The sequence below is a fragment of the Oncorhynchus kisutch genome, linkage group LG15 (assembly GCF_002021735.2).
Source record: "Oncorhynchus kisutch isolate 150728-3 linkage group LG15, Okis_V2, whole genome shotgun sequence".
Taxonomy (NCBI): domain Eukaryota; kingdom Metazoa; phylum Chordata; class Actinopteri; order Salmoniformes; family Salmonidae; genus Oncorhynchus; species Oncorhynchus kisutch.
In genome coordinates this window covers 47856187-47868814 of record NC_034188.2, presented here as the reverse complement: position 1 = coordinate 47868814, position 12628 = coordinate 47856187, and the positions used below count along the sequence as shown (strand labels likewise).

The following is a 12628-nucleotide window of genomic DNA, read 5'->3' as shown; positions in this document are numbered from 1 at the left end:
CAGCTGGAGCTGTGTGTGGACTACCTGTGGAAGTCTGAGAGGCACGAGCTCATCGCCGATATCAACAAACCCGTCATTGCTGTCTTTGAGAAGAGGCGAGATTTCAAGGTGACCGGGGGGATAGGACAAGGTTGTTTCTTGACCAGGCCAGAAACACTCTGACAGGAAGGAGATCAGAAGTAATATCAGATGTGATTTGACATTGTGTGTGTGTGATCCACAGAGGCTATCGGAGCTGTACTACGACATTCACCGCTCCTACCTGAAGGTGACAGAGGTCGTGAACTCTGAGAAGCGTCTGTTTGGCCGATATTACCGCGTGGCGTTCTACGGACTGGTAAGTGCCATCAGAACCGCTGAAGACACTGAAAATGACAAACACACCTTATTGATAGGTGTACTGTGTACCTAGCCTGAGTGACAGTCTGTTTGTGCTATCATGCTAACTCCTTGTTACTCATTGTCATGTTTGGCATCGATCTGGATCGCACACACAGACTGGCACTCAGGCTAGCGTGTACCATCCCTGCTCAGGGATTCAGTCTTTCAGGTCTCAGGGGAGGAGGAATGATGTCACAGCGCGATGCTAAACTAGCTTCAACTAGCTTCTACTAGCTTTGACTAGCTTGATATCTAGTCAGTACATGCTATAGCTATAGCCCTCTGGTACGAACCCAGTCTCACCGAGTATTTTGTCCCGTAAAGGACGTCAAACTCCTACATTCACTAAGCTGGTTGGACACATCTTAGAAGAGCCTGAATCCTTTAGACATTTAACCTTTGGTGAATGGAGAGAGGGGTGGATCAGTCTCTTTAATAGTCAGTCTCTTTAATTCTAGTCAGTCTCTTTAATTCTAGTCAGTCTCTTTAATTCTAGTCAGTCTCTTTAATTCTAGTCAGTCTCTTTAATTCTAGTCAGTCTCTTTAATTCTAGTCAGTCTCTTTAATTCTAGTCAGTCTCTTTAATTCTAGTCAGTCTCTTTAATTCTAGTCAGTCTCTTTAATTCTAGTCAGTCTCTTTAATTCTAGTCAGTCTCTTTAATTCCTCCATCTGCTCTTTTTCTTTTCTTCCTTTTGGTTTTTCTGTATCAAGATTGCGGTAAGTTTTTGTCTCTTATGTTTCCGATCTTTTTTGTTCCGCTTACCTTCTCTCTTCTCCCTTCACCGGTAGTAGCTTCTCTAACCTTTCTTCTAAGATATATGCTGTATACATATTGTTACATGATATGTATACCTACCGGGGTTTGGGGTCGATTATATATCAATTCAGTCAATTCAGGAATAAAGCAGAATTTACATTTCCCTCATTGAAAAGAAATTAGGAAAATTAGGAAATTGGAATTTCGGTTTACTTCCTGAGTTGAAGGAATTTAAATAGAATTGACCCCGATACCTACATCCTATAATCTCCAGTAATATTTTTCCCCTCAACGATCCCAATCTCTAATCTCTAGCTCCTTTGAACAGATCTTAGAACAGTTGGTGTCAAGATGAAATAGCAGTATACATGCAGGCAGGCCAGACCAGGGCCTGTATTCACAAAACATCTCAGAGTGGGACTGCTGATTTTAGGATCTGTTTAGCATTTTAAGTCATAATGAATAAGAGGGGCGACCTGATCCTAGATCAGCACTCCTATTCTGAGGCAATTTATGAATGCGGGCCCTGGTCATGAATGTTGAAATGTAGGGCTCTTTCTCAACTCATCACTCCTCGATTCCTCTCATCCCCTCTTAGCCGCTTTGATCGAGAATTCAAGCCTAATGAGCCATACATTAAAGACATTTTATGAGCCCAAGCCCAAAAAAGCCAAAATGATTGTGCCATTATCCAATACATATATGATACTCTAGGCTACTGCACATTACGCACGACAGAAAAAACATATCAAATTCAGCAAGCTATTCTAGTCTAGCTTTTCCTGCATGGGACTCCAAGAGCTAAGGAGAGAGGCCAGAGGAGCCCAGGTGCGTGCATATTGCGCAGGAGACAGAGGCTAGTTAGAAGCTTATTATGCATAATCCATCATTCATTACCTGAAAGAGGTAGGCTAGGACATACGTAGCCATTCAAAAGTTTGGGGTCACTTAGAAATGTCCTTGTTTTTGAAAGAAAATCACTTTTTTTGTCCACTGAAGATCTTGTACAACGCTGTGTACTACTCCCTTCACAGAACAGCACAAACTGGCTCCAATGCTGTAAATTACTATTGTAGCTGGAAACGGACAACTTTTTTATGGAATATCTACATATGCGTAAAAGGCCCATTATCAGCAACCATCACTCCTGTGTTCCAATGGCATGTTGTGTTCGCTAACCCAAGTTTATCATTTTAAAAGGCTAATTGATCATTAGAAAACCCTTTTGCAATTATGTTAGCACAGCTGATTTAAAGAAGCAATAGGACTGGCCTTCTTTAGACTAGTTGAGTATCTGGTGCATCAGCATTTGTGGGTTTGATTACACTCTCAAAATGGCCAGAAACAAAGTACTTTCTTCTGAAACCTGTCAGTCTATTCTTGTTCTGAGAAATGAAGGCTACATGCGAGAAATTGCCAAGAAACTGAAGATCTTGTACAACGCTGTGTACTACTCCCTTCACAGAACAGCGCAAACTGGCTCTAACCAGAATAGAAAGAGGACAAGTACATTAGAGTGTCTAGTTTGAGAAACAGACAGCTCACATGTCCTCAACTGGCAGTATCATGAAATATAGTACCTGCAAAACACCAGTCTCAACGTCCACAGTAAAGAGGCGACTCCGGAATGCTGGCCTTCTAGGCAGAGTTCCTCTGTCCAGTGTCTGTGTTCTTTTGCCAATCTTAATCTTTAATTTTTATTGGCCAGTCTGACATATGGCTTTTTCTTTGCAACTCTGCAAAGGTAAAGCTGGTTGAGAGAATGCCAAGAGTGTGCACAGCTGTCATCAAGGCAATGGGTGGCAACATTGAAGAATCTCAAATATAAAATATATTTGTATTTGTTTAACAATTATTTGGTTACTACATGATTCCATGTGTTATTTCATAGTTTTAATGTCTTCACTATTATTCTACAATGTAGAAAATAGTACAAATAAAGAAAAACCCTGGAATGAGTAGGTGTGTCCAAACTTTTGACTGGTACTGTCTAAATCAATCTTGAACAGACTGCTCGCACATGATCTGATTTAAAGCAATACATTATTATTTGAATGATAGGCTGTTTCAAAACTCTGCAGCTGCAATTTAAAAAATGAAATCTTTACATTAAAAATGAAGGTGACCCCCGAAAGCCAAATAGAGATGTGTAAATGAGAAGCACATTTGGTCCTTATATTACTGTAGCTTAGGCTATCCTGCAGAAAATGCAGGCCTACCTGTCACAAGAAAAAAATGTACCATGATGAGATGATAGGTCTACATGCATTATACAGTTATTTATCCTAGGAGAAGGTAGTGGTTTTGGGCAGTAAACCTCAGTAACCGAGTTCCCACCATTCAACCCTACCTTGGACCTTTTCCTCCAATACGGTTAAGAAAGAGACGAGGGTCTCCCGAGTGGCACAGCGGTCTAAGGCACTGTATCTCAGTGCTTGAGGCGTCACTACAGACTCGGGTTCAATCCCAGGCTGTGTTACAGCCGACCGTGACCCATGAGGCGGTGTACAATTCCAGCGTCGTCTAAGTAAGGGGAAGGTTTGGCCCATTTCCTTGTCCCATTGCACTCTAGCGACTCCTTGTGGGGGGCCAGGCACCTGCAAGCTGACCCCGGTCATCATCTGGATGGTGTTTTCCTCTGACACATTGGTGCTTCTGGGTTAAGTGATCTGTGTTTCAAGAAGCAATGCGGCTTGGCAGGGTCGTGTTTCGGGGGATGCATGGCTCTTGACCTTCGCCTCTTCCGAGTCCGTAGGGGAGTTGCAGCGATCTAACTACCAGATGGGTATAACGAAATTGGGGAGAAAAATGGGTTAAAGTACAAAAAATTAATTAAAAGGAGGGATGGACGATATAGGATGCCAGGAATTGAAGAAAGACTCATTGAGACAGAGCCTAGGAAGTTTTCCATAGGAAAGAACAAACTGTCTGAAAATAACCCTCATTGCCCTTTGACCCCACGGTGCTTTGAGAATGACCTGTACATGGCCTCCTGTTTTATCCAGAACATAACATTGCAATTTTGTCAGTAACTTTTGTGATTACAATTGTGTTCTAACAAGCTGACCTAACACTAAGAAACACATGACCTGACTGATAGGGAAGCGCAGTAAACCACTAAGGGGTGATGTGAGCCTAGAAATTCCAGCTAAGGGTTATTAATATTCAGCTAAGGGATGAAGAAAGAAAACAAAGGGACACAGTTTCTAAACAATACACGCACATATACATACTCTTCAAAGTATTGACGCAGGCATTGCATTCAGACAAACAGACACTCACACACACACACACACACACACACACATTTACATTACATTTTACAACAAAAGCTCTTATTCAGAGTGACTTACAGTCAGAAGCACAGACAAGCGCACACACACACACACACAGGTGGTTGGGTAAAATGGTGTTTCTGTAACAGGGGTTCTTTGAGGAGGAGGAGAGTAAAGAGTTCATCTATAAGGAGCCTAAGCTGACAGGACTGTCCGAGATCTCCCAGAGGCTCCTCAAACTCTACTCAGACAAGTTTGGGGCCGACAACGTCAAGATGATCCAGGACTCCAACAAGGTCAGTCTACTACCTCCCCCCAGCTTCCTATACATCTATATGTTTCATATACAGTATTATTCAAAGTGTTTCGGCCTCTTTAGTCCTTGTCTCTGTTTCTTTCATAGAAAGATTGTTGTCAAAATGTTGTAAATTAATTAATGCACTGCTACATTTTGTCAGCAATCTTTCTCCACAGAAAAGCAGCCAGTGAAGTAGTGATTCATTTAGACCATGGGCTCCAACAGGTCGATTGTGAAACTACCAGTAGCTCACAGCCCACCTACTGTATGAGTAGCTCACCAAACAATTCTGAAAGCATATGCAAGTTTCACGTGTTCCATCGCAAACTGTCATAAGCAAATCTCACAAGTATCAGACACCGCCAGCTCCCAACTACTAGGTAATCAACACAACATGACACCCCCTGGTTAGGCGCTATTGGCTTAAAAAGCCAAACCTAACACAATATCTGCCAATTCATTTCTAGCAATATTGCCCCTGTCTGTCTGTGTGGTGCGCACGTTTGTCTTTCACTCCGGGTGTAGCCAGTTGATGTGATAACCGTCTCAATTAAACGTTAACTGCAAAGTAGGTTTGCCTGGCAGAAGTATATCATGAGTAAGTATATCATTTGTATCGAACTTTGCTATGAAATGAGCAGCATCGCTTGACCCGGGCACATTATACTGCACGTTCGTCACTCGCTAGATGCGCAATTAAAGGGTCAGAATCGCAATTAATGGGATGTTACACTCAAAAATCTAAATGTGTTAGTTTTCTTCCAGACCTATAGGTCAGCAACCACAGCTAGTAAAGTTACTGCAACCCTAAACAAAGAGTTGCAGTCAGTTTTTGAAACGGTGGCCAGTTCTAAACTGGTCCTGAACATCTCTAAAACGAATAGCAGTGTATTTGGTACTAAGTTCTAGACATCGGCTGAACCTGGTACTGAATGGTATGGATGTTGAGCAAGTTGAGGAGACTAAATTACTTGGTGTTACCTTAGATTGTAAACTGTCATGGCCAAAACAATGGTTGTAAAGATGGGGAGAGATCTTAGCTTTTTTTTGACACCACACAAAGCAAGTCCTGCAGGCTGTAGTTTTCTCTCATCTTGATTATTGTCCAGTCATATGATTCAGAGATTTCGGATTGTTTAAAGGTCACATGTACAGGGGTTGCAGGTGTGATTGCAGAGTACAGTGAAAATCTTAGGCTCCGAGCTCCAACAAGGAGTAAGTGAAATAAAATAATGAAAATTGTAATACATTTTTTTATTGAAATTACACTACATATATCAGAACTGTAGCAATGATGAATGAATAAATGTCCATTGGGTTGGAGGAAGAGTGAAGACTGTTTAGGGAGTGTGGGGGAATGACCATAGGGAGAGCAGCATGACCATTGACCAGGGGGTGTGGGGGGCCAAGTGAAAAAGAAAAGTGCTGCAAAGAAGGTCCTAGTTAAGCTGCAGCTGGCCCAGAACAGAGAGTCACTTTTTGCTCTTCGTTGTAATCAGAGGGCTAATATCAATACTATGCATGCCAGTTTCTCTTGGCTAAGAGTTGAGGAGAGACTGACTGCATGTGTTGGACATTCCAAATGGTTTGCATAGTCAACTTACACACAGCACTGTCACACACTTACCCACCAGACATGCCAACAGCAGTCTTTTTCACAGTCTCCAGGTCCAGAACAAATTCAAGGAAACGTACAATATTATACAGAGCCATGATTGCATGGAACTCATATAGCGCAAGTGAACAGCAAACTTGTTTTCAAAAAACGAATAAAGCAACACCTCACGGCACAATGCCTCTCCCTCGTGTGACCTACTTTTTGTGTGTACAGATGTAGGATCTTAATATGAGCCAGTTTGGTACAGCAGGAAAATAATCCTACAGCAACAGGAAATGTAAATGATTGTGTGTTATAATTCATGAACAAAAATGTGTAGGGGTTGATAAAAGTTTCATTACGTTATGTCAAGTCTGACATTTTAAAGTGGGAATTACAAACTTTAGAAGCCTTTTAAACCTCAAATACACTACAAGTTTGCATTTCCAGCTGTACAGGAAAATTTCTGTAACAGGATGATCAAATTAAGATACGACATCTGTATGTAAGCAATAGATTCATACATGTTCATGTTTTAAATGCATGTCAATTCTAAAGTATTTAGTCTGTAAAGTATTTTTTGTTGTGTGTCGAACCCCTGTAAGACTAGCTGTCTCCATTGGTGTCGGCTAATGGGGATCCTAATCAAATCTAAAAAATACACTCAATCGTTCACCATAAGTAACTCTCGTTTTTGTTTGCAGAACATTTTCCATGGCAAAAATGTTTTGCCACGGTTTTCTACGTAGCGACCTAATGAATACGACCCAGACAGTGAACTGATTGTTCTGTTTGATATAACCCACCAGGTAAATCCTAAAGACCTGGACCCCAAGTACGCCTACATCCAGGTGACCTACGTAGTGCCCTACTTCGACGACAAGGAGCAGCAGGAGAAGAAGACGGACTTTGAGCGACACCACAACATCAATCGCTTCGTGTTCGAGACGCCTTTCACTCTGTCGGGGAAGAAACATGGCGACGTGGAGGAGCAGTGCAAGAGACGCACCATACTAACAAGTGAGTTATTTAAAAGGTCATTTTTGCTAATATTTTCATCCGAAAGAGCTGTCGACATTGACTCTCACATATATTCAGTATGTGGAATGTGCAGGATTCGAACCTACAACCCAAGTGACGCTCTAGCCCACTGAGCCATTGGCTTGTAATGGTAGTACACTATACTAACAGGAAGTGTCTGAGTAACCAGTAAATACTGAGCTGTAACTGTCTGAATCACTAGTATACTGACCAGTGCTGTAATCAGCGATAATATTCTGACCAGTAAAGTTATGTTGTAGGTTCAAAATAAAATGAATTCCTAAACAAACCCCAAAAAATATATCCCATCTTGCAGACACTTTTCTCCAAAGCATACATTTTTTCATATGGGTAGCCCCAGTGGGCATCAAACCCACGGTCCTGACTCTATGCTCTAACAATGCTCCTCATGCTCTAACAACTGAGCCACCCAGGACCACAAGGTTTAACCAATTGGTTCCTCATACCCTGTGTCTACTCCCCCTTCCTTTCTCTCTCCCTACCCAGCGAACTCCACCTTCCCCTACCTGAAAAAGCGTATCCAGGTGGTGGAGCAGCAGAGCACGGAGATGAACCCCATCGAGGTGGCCATCGACGAGATGTCCTGCAAGGTGTCGGAGCTCAACCAGCTGTGTGCCATGGCAGAGGTGGACATGATCCGGCTGCAGCTCAAACTGCAGGGTAGCGTCAGCGTCAAGGTAAGGGGTAGGGGTGGAGGAGGAGAAAGATGGAGAGAGACACACAGAAGGGAGTTGTTGAGTGGTCATGGCAGAGCTGGCATACACGTACTGTACACACACACACACACACACACACACACTACCACTCAAGTTAGTTGAGCTGACAGACACAACTGACAGACAGACACGCTCACACACAACAACACACATACACACATTAGTGAGTTCAGAAATAGCTGAGCTGATACACACGTACAGTACCCCCCATGTAGCTATGAAACGGCACATTTTTCTCTCAGCCTCATGGGAAAATGTGTAGAATGGCATGAGATCGGCTATACAACGGCACATTTTTCTCTCAGCCTCATGGGAAAATGTGTAGAATAGCATGAGATCAGCTATACAACGGCACATTTTTCTCTCAGCCTCATGGGAAAATGTGTAGAATAGCATGAGATCAGCTATACAACTGCACATTTTACTTTCTGCCCCATGGCAAAATGTGTGGAAGTGTGGGAAGTTAGCCGTTTTCCTAAATAAATAAAAATGTTTGCTCGGGGCCTCGCGAGAACAGTGCTTGATTTGTAAATCGGGAGGTACCAAACAAAAAGCGAGCATGAGAGGGGCGTGGGCTCTGAGGTACCGGAACGCATGGGTGGAAAAAACACCTTTATAATTAATATATTTTTATGAAATGTTTTGCATTTCAAGTATACTGATCAGTGATTACAGCACTGGTCAGTATACTAGTGATTCAGACATTTCATAAAAATCTATTAATTATATACAAATATTTACAAAATGTAAGGGAGCTCTCTGCCTAAGTGACCTCATGGGGCTATGGCAACCACAGAATTCGCATTAGCCTCTAGCATCACTATTAGCATTAGTGTCTTGCATCAGTAGCATTTGCCTCTTGCATCACTAGCATTAGCCTGTTGTATTATTAGCATTACCCTCAGTTCCCTTCTGAGACAATGTAAAATGTATTTTTAAAGCATAAATAAAACCACCAATTCACATTGTCCTGAAGGACAATCCGATACATTTTCTAAGTAGTCTTTGTTTTAAAAATGATCTTTGTCTGTTGAAAATAGTGCAGGTGAATAACCATGAACTTACCTTACAGGTCAATGCAGGGCCCATGGCCTATGCCCGAGCCTTCCTGGAAGAGAAAAATGCCAAGAGGTACCCCGACAACCAAGTCAAACTGCTCAAGGAGATTTTCAGGTATTCATCACAACACTGCTCCTGATTTATGCACCACTTAGCATATGCTTTTATCCAAAAGGTAAATGTTTAGTATAGTTATGTTTAGGGCTGTTGCGGTGACTGTATTACCGCCACACTAGTGGTCACGAGTCATGAAGGCAGTCAAATTCCATGTGACCTTTTAGTCACAGTAATTAGGCTACTCCAAGCTCTGATGCTGCTGATGGTCGCTAGTAGCCTCCCAAACTTGCTAACTGTCTGGTACTCCGCACTCCATTGTCCCCCTAATCACTTTGACATCAATGCAAATGTAATGGAGAATCTAATCAAACTCTTCATGAGAGCCCATGAGCTCATGTTGCGCAACATTTCTATAGGCTATGCAACTGTGGAGAAAACAGAGTGATGGCTATTAAAAGGATCCCATCAGCTTTCTATAGGCTGGGCCTACTATACTTATTTTTCAACTTTCCTAATATTAAGCAAATATTAAGCACATTGCTTATCTTTACAACAGGAGTAATAGCCTACCTGGCTGGCAGGAAAATTAACGACAGGAAAACCGTCCTCCATTCGCTATTTACATTTTTTTTAATGATTGCTTAGGCACTATCTTTGAAACTGTAGGCTATTTTTGCTAAACTCTACACACTAACCACAAAACCTTAAATCTAACCAGCAAACAATTCTTGCAAAACTCTTCAAACAAAGCGTCAATACAGTACACACAAACCATAATTTGAATAAGCACACGAAGCACCAACTGCGCACTGATAGTATAAATGAACACTTGTGTGACTTTTGCTTTTTCTGTGTGCAGGGCATAGCAGTGTGCAATAAAGTTTTGTCATACGTGTAGTAAACACACATACACACAGGTATCCAAATGTGTAAAGTAAGGATGTGTATTCTGCTACATAACACACTATCAATACAAATAAGAGGAAAAAGTTTCGTTTTTTTTTCTCCGAATGTTCTAAAACTCCTCAAACAACAAAAGCGCAGTAAGAGAAAACAAAAACATTTGAGCTCTGAAAAAAAAGAACAGAAAAAAATGAGGGATTAGTCTGTTGTGGAGGGGGTACATTAATGTGATAATGTGTGCAGTGTTGTATGGACTTAGGATTGCATGATGGTGAAGGAAGCTGTTTTGACTAATAGCCACACACATTGTTATGTTGCCACCACATTGTCCCGGGACGTTGATGATGACACGGCGTCCGAGGATATTTCTGCCATGGCCTGTGTTTGCATGGTTGAAACATGCCTCGTCCACATATATTAGCTCATGATGTACTGCAGCTTTGCCAGCAGCATACCACCCTGCATACCACTGCTGTCTTGCTTCGGAAGCTAAGCAGGGTTGGTCCTGGTCAGTCCCTGGATGGGAGACCAGATGCTGCTTGAAGTGGTGTTGGAGGGCCATGCTGACCCATGCTGGAGGGTCAGTAGGAGGCACTCTTTCCTCTGGTCTAAAAAAATATCTCAATGCCCCAGGGACTGCCCTGTGTAGGGTGCTGTTTTTCGGATGGGACGTTAAACGGGTGTCCTGACTCTCTGAGGTCATTAAAGATCCCATGGCACTTATCGTAAGAGTAGGGGTGTTAACCCCAGTGTCCTGGCTAAATTCCCAATCTGGCCCTCAAACCATCATGGTCACCTAATAATGCTTCACAGAGTTCAGGACATCTCAACATCAACTGTTCAGCACACAGGGAGAAGGACTGCAAAAGGAATGGATTTTTTAAGGGTGCATTATGGCCACACAAAGGGGATGCCGCTGGAAAAATCAAGACATCAGGTGTGTACAGCTTGTACAAATGTGTACTGACAAAGTGTGTACAGCCTGTGTAAAAAAACCTTTTTTTTTCAAATCATTGGAGTCGCATCATGCAGCCTTAAAATGTATCAAAAATCAAAACATATAGCCCAAAGTTTGTAGAACAACTAAAGTTACATTAATAACGCAAAATTAAGCATATAAACTCAAAAAAGAAATGCCCTCTCACTGTCAACTGCATTAATTTTCAGCCAACTTATTAACATGTGTAAATATTTGTATGAACATAACAAGATTCTACAACTGAGACAGAAACTGAACAAGTTCTACAGACATGTGACTAACAGAAATGGAATAATGCCTCTCTGAACAAAGGGGGGGGGGGATCAAAATCAAAAGTAACAGTCTGTATCTGGTGTGGCCACCAGCTGCATTAAGTACTGCAGTGCATCTCCTCCTCATGGACTGCACCAGATTTGCCAGTTCTTGCTGTGAGATTTTAACCCACTCTTCCACCAATGCACCTGCAAGTTCCCAGACATTTCTGGGGGGAATGGCCCTAGCCCTCACCCTCCGACCCAACAGGTCCCAGACGTGCTCATTGGGATTGAGATCCGGGCTCTTCGCTGGCCATGGCAGAACACTGACATTCCTGTCTTGCAGGAAATCATGCACAGAACGAGCAGTATGGCTGGTGGCATAGTCATGCTGGAGGGTCATGTCAGGATGAGCCTGCAGGAAGGATACCAGATGAGGGAGGAGGATGTCTTCCCTGTAACGCACAGAGCGAATGCTTGCAGATTGCTTGAGATTGCTTGCAATGACAACAAGCTCAGTCCTGTTGATGCTGTGACACACCGCCCCAGACCATGACGGACCCTCCACATCCAAATCGATCCCGCTCCAGAGTACAGGCCTCGGTGTAACGCTCATTCCTTCAACGATAAATGTGAATCCGACCATTACCCCTGGTGAGACAAAACCGTGACAAGTCAGTGAAGAGCACTTTTTGCCAGTCCTGTCTGGTCCAGTGACGGTAGATTTGTGCCCATTGGTGACATTGTTGCCAGTGATGTCTGGTGAGGACCTGCCTTACAACAGGCCCACAAGCCCTCAATCCAGCCTCTCTGTCTGCGGGACAGTGTGAGCACTGATGGAGGGATTGTGCGTTCCAGGTGTAACTCGGGCAGTTGTTGTTGCCATCCTGTACCTGTCCCGCAGGTGTGATATTCGCATGTACCGATCCTGTGCAGGTGTTGTTACAAGTGGTCTGCCACTGCGAGGATGATCAGCTGTCCTCCTGTCTCCCTGTAGCGCTGTCTTAGGCGTCTCACAGTATGGACATTGCAATTTATTGCCCTGGTCACATCTGCAGTCCTCATGCCTCCTTGCAGAATGCCTAAGGCACGTTCACGCAGATGAGCAGGGACCCTGGGCATCTTTCTTTCAGTGTTTTTCAGAGTCAGTAGAAAGGGCACTTTAAGTGACCTTAATTGCCTACTGTCTGTAAGCTGTTAGTGTCTTCACGACCGTTCCACAGGTGCATGTTCATTCATTGTTTATGGTTCATTGAACAAGCATGAAGATCTGTGAAGTCATTTGGATT

At 42.9% G+C, this 12628-nt stretch overlaps 1 protein-coding gene across 11 annotated transcripts in view; it reads left to right on the top strand.

Annotated features, from left to right (window-relative positions):
* LOC109905365 (dedicator of cytokinesis protein 10) overlaps nt 1-12628 on the top strand; it is a 163209-nt gene that overhangs the window by 147927 nt on the left and 2654 nt on the right. For 8 of the 11 annotated variants that reach the window (XM_031790399.1, XM_031790398.1, XM_031790396.1 and 5 more), the window contains 7 exons: nt 1-108; nt 224-337; nt 1094-1099; nt 4564-4710; nt 7119-7329; nt 7858-8048; nt 9160-9260. The exon at nt 1-108 is cut by the window's left edge and continues 15 nt beyond it. In XM_031790399.1, the coding sequence (XP_031646259.1) occupies nt 1-108; nt 224-337; nt 1094-1099; nt 4564-4710; nt 7119-7329; nt 7858-8048; nt 9160-9260 (878 nt within the window). The remainder of the gene's footprint in view (nt 109-223; nt 338-1093; nt 1100-4563; nt 4711-7118; nt 7330-7857; nt 8049-9159; nt 9261-12628) is intronic. The other 3 variants (XM_020502689.2, XM_020502684.2, XM_031790404.1) reach the window with 1 other exon arrangement.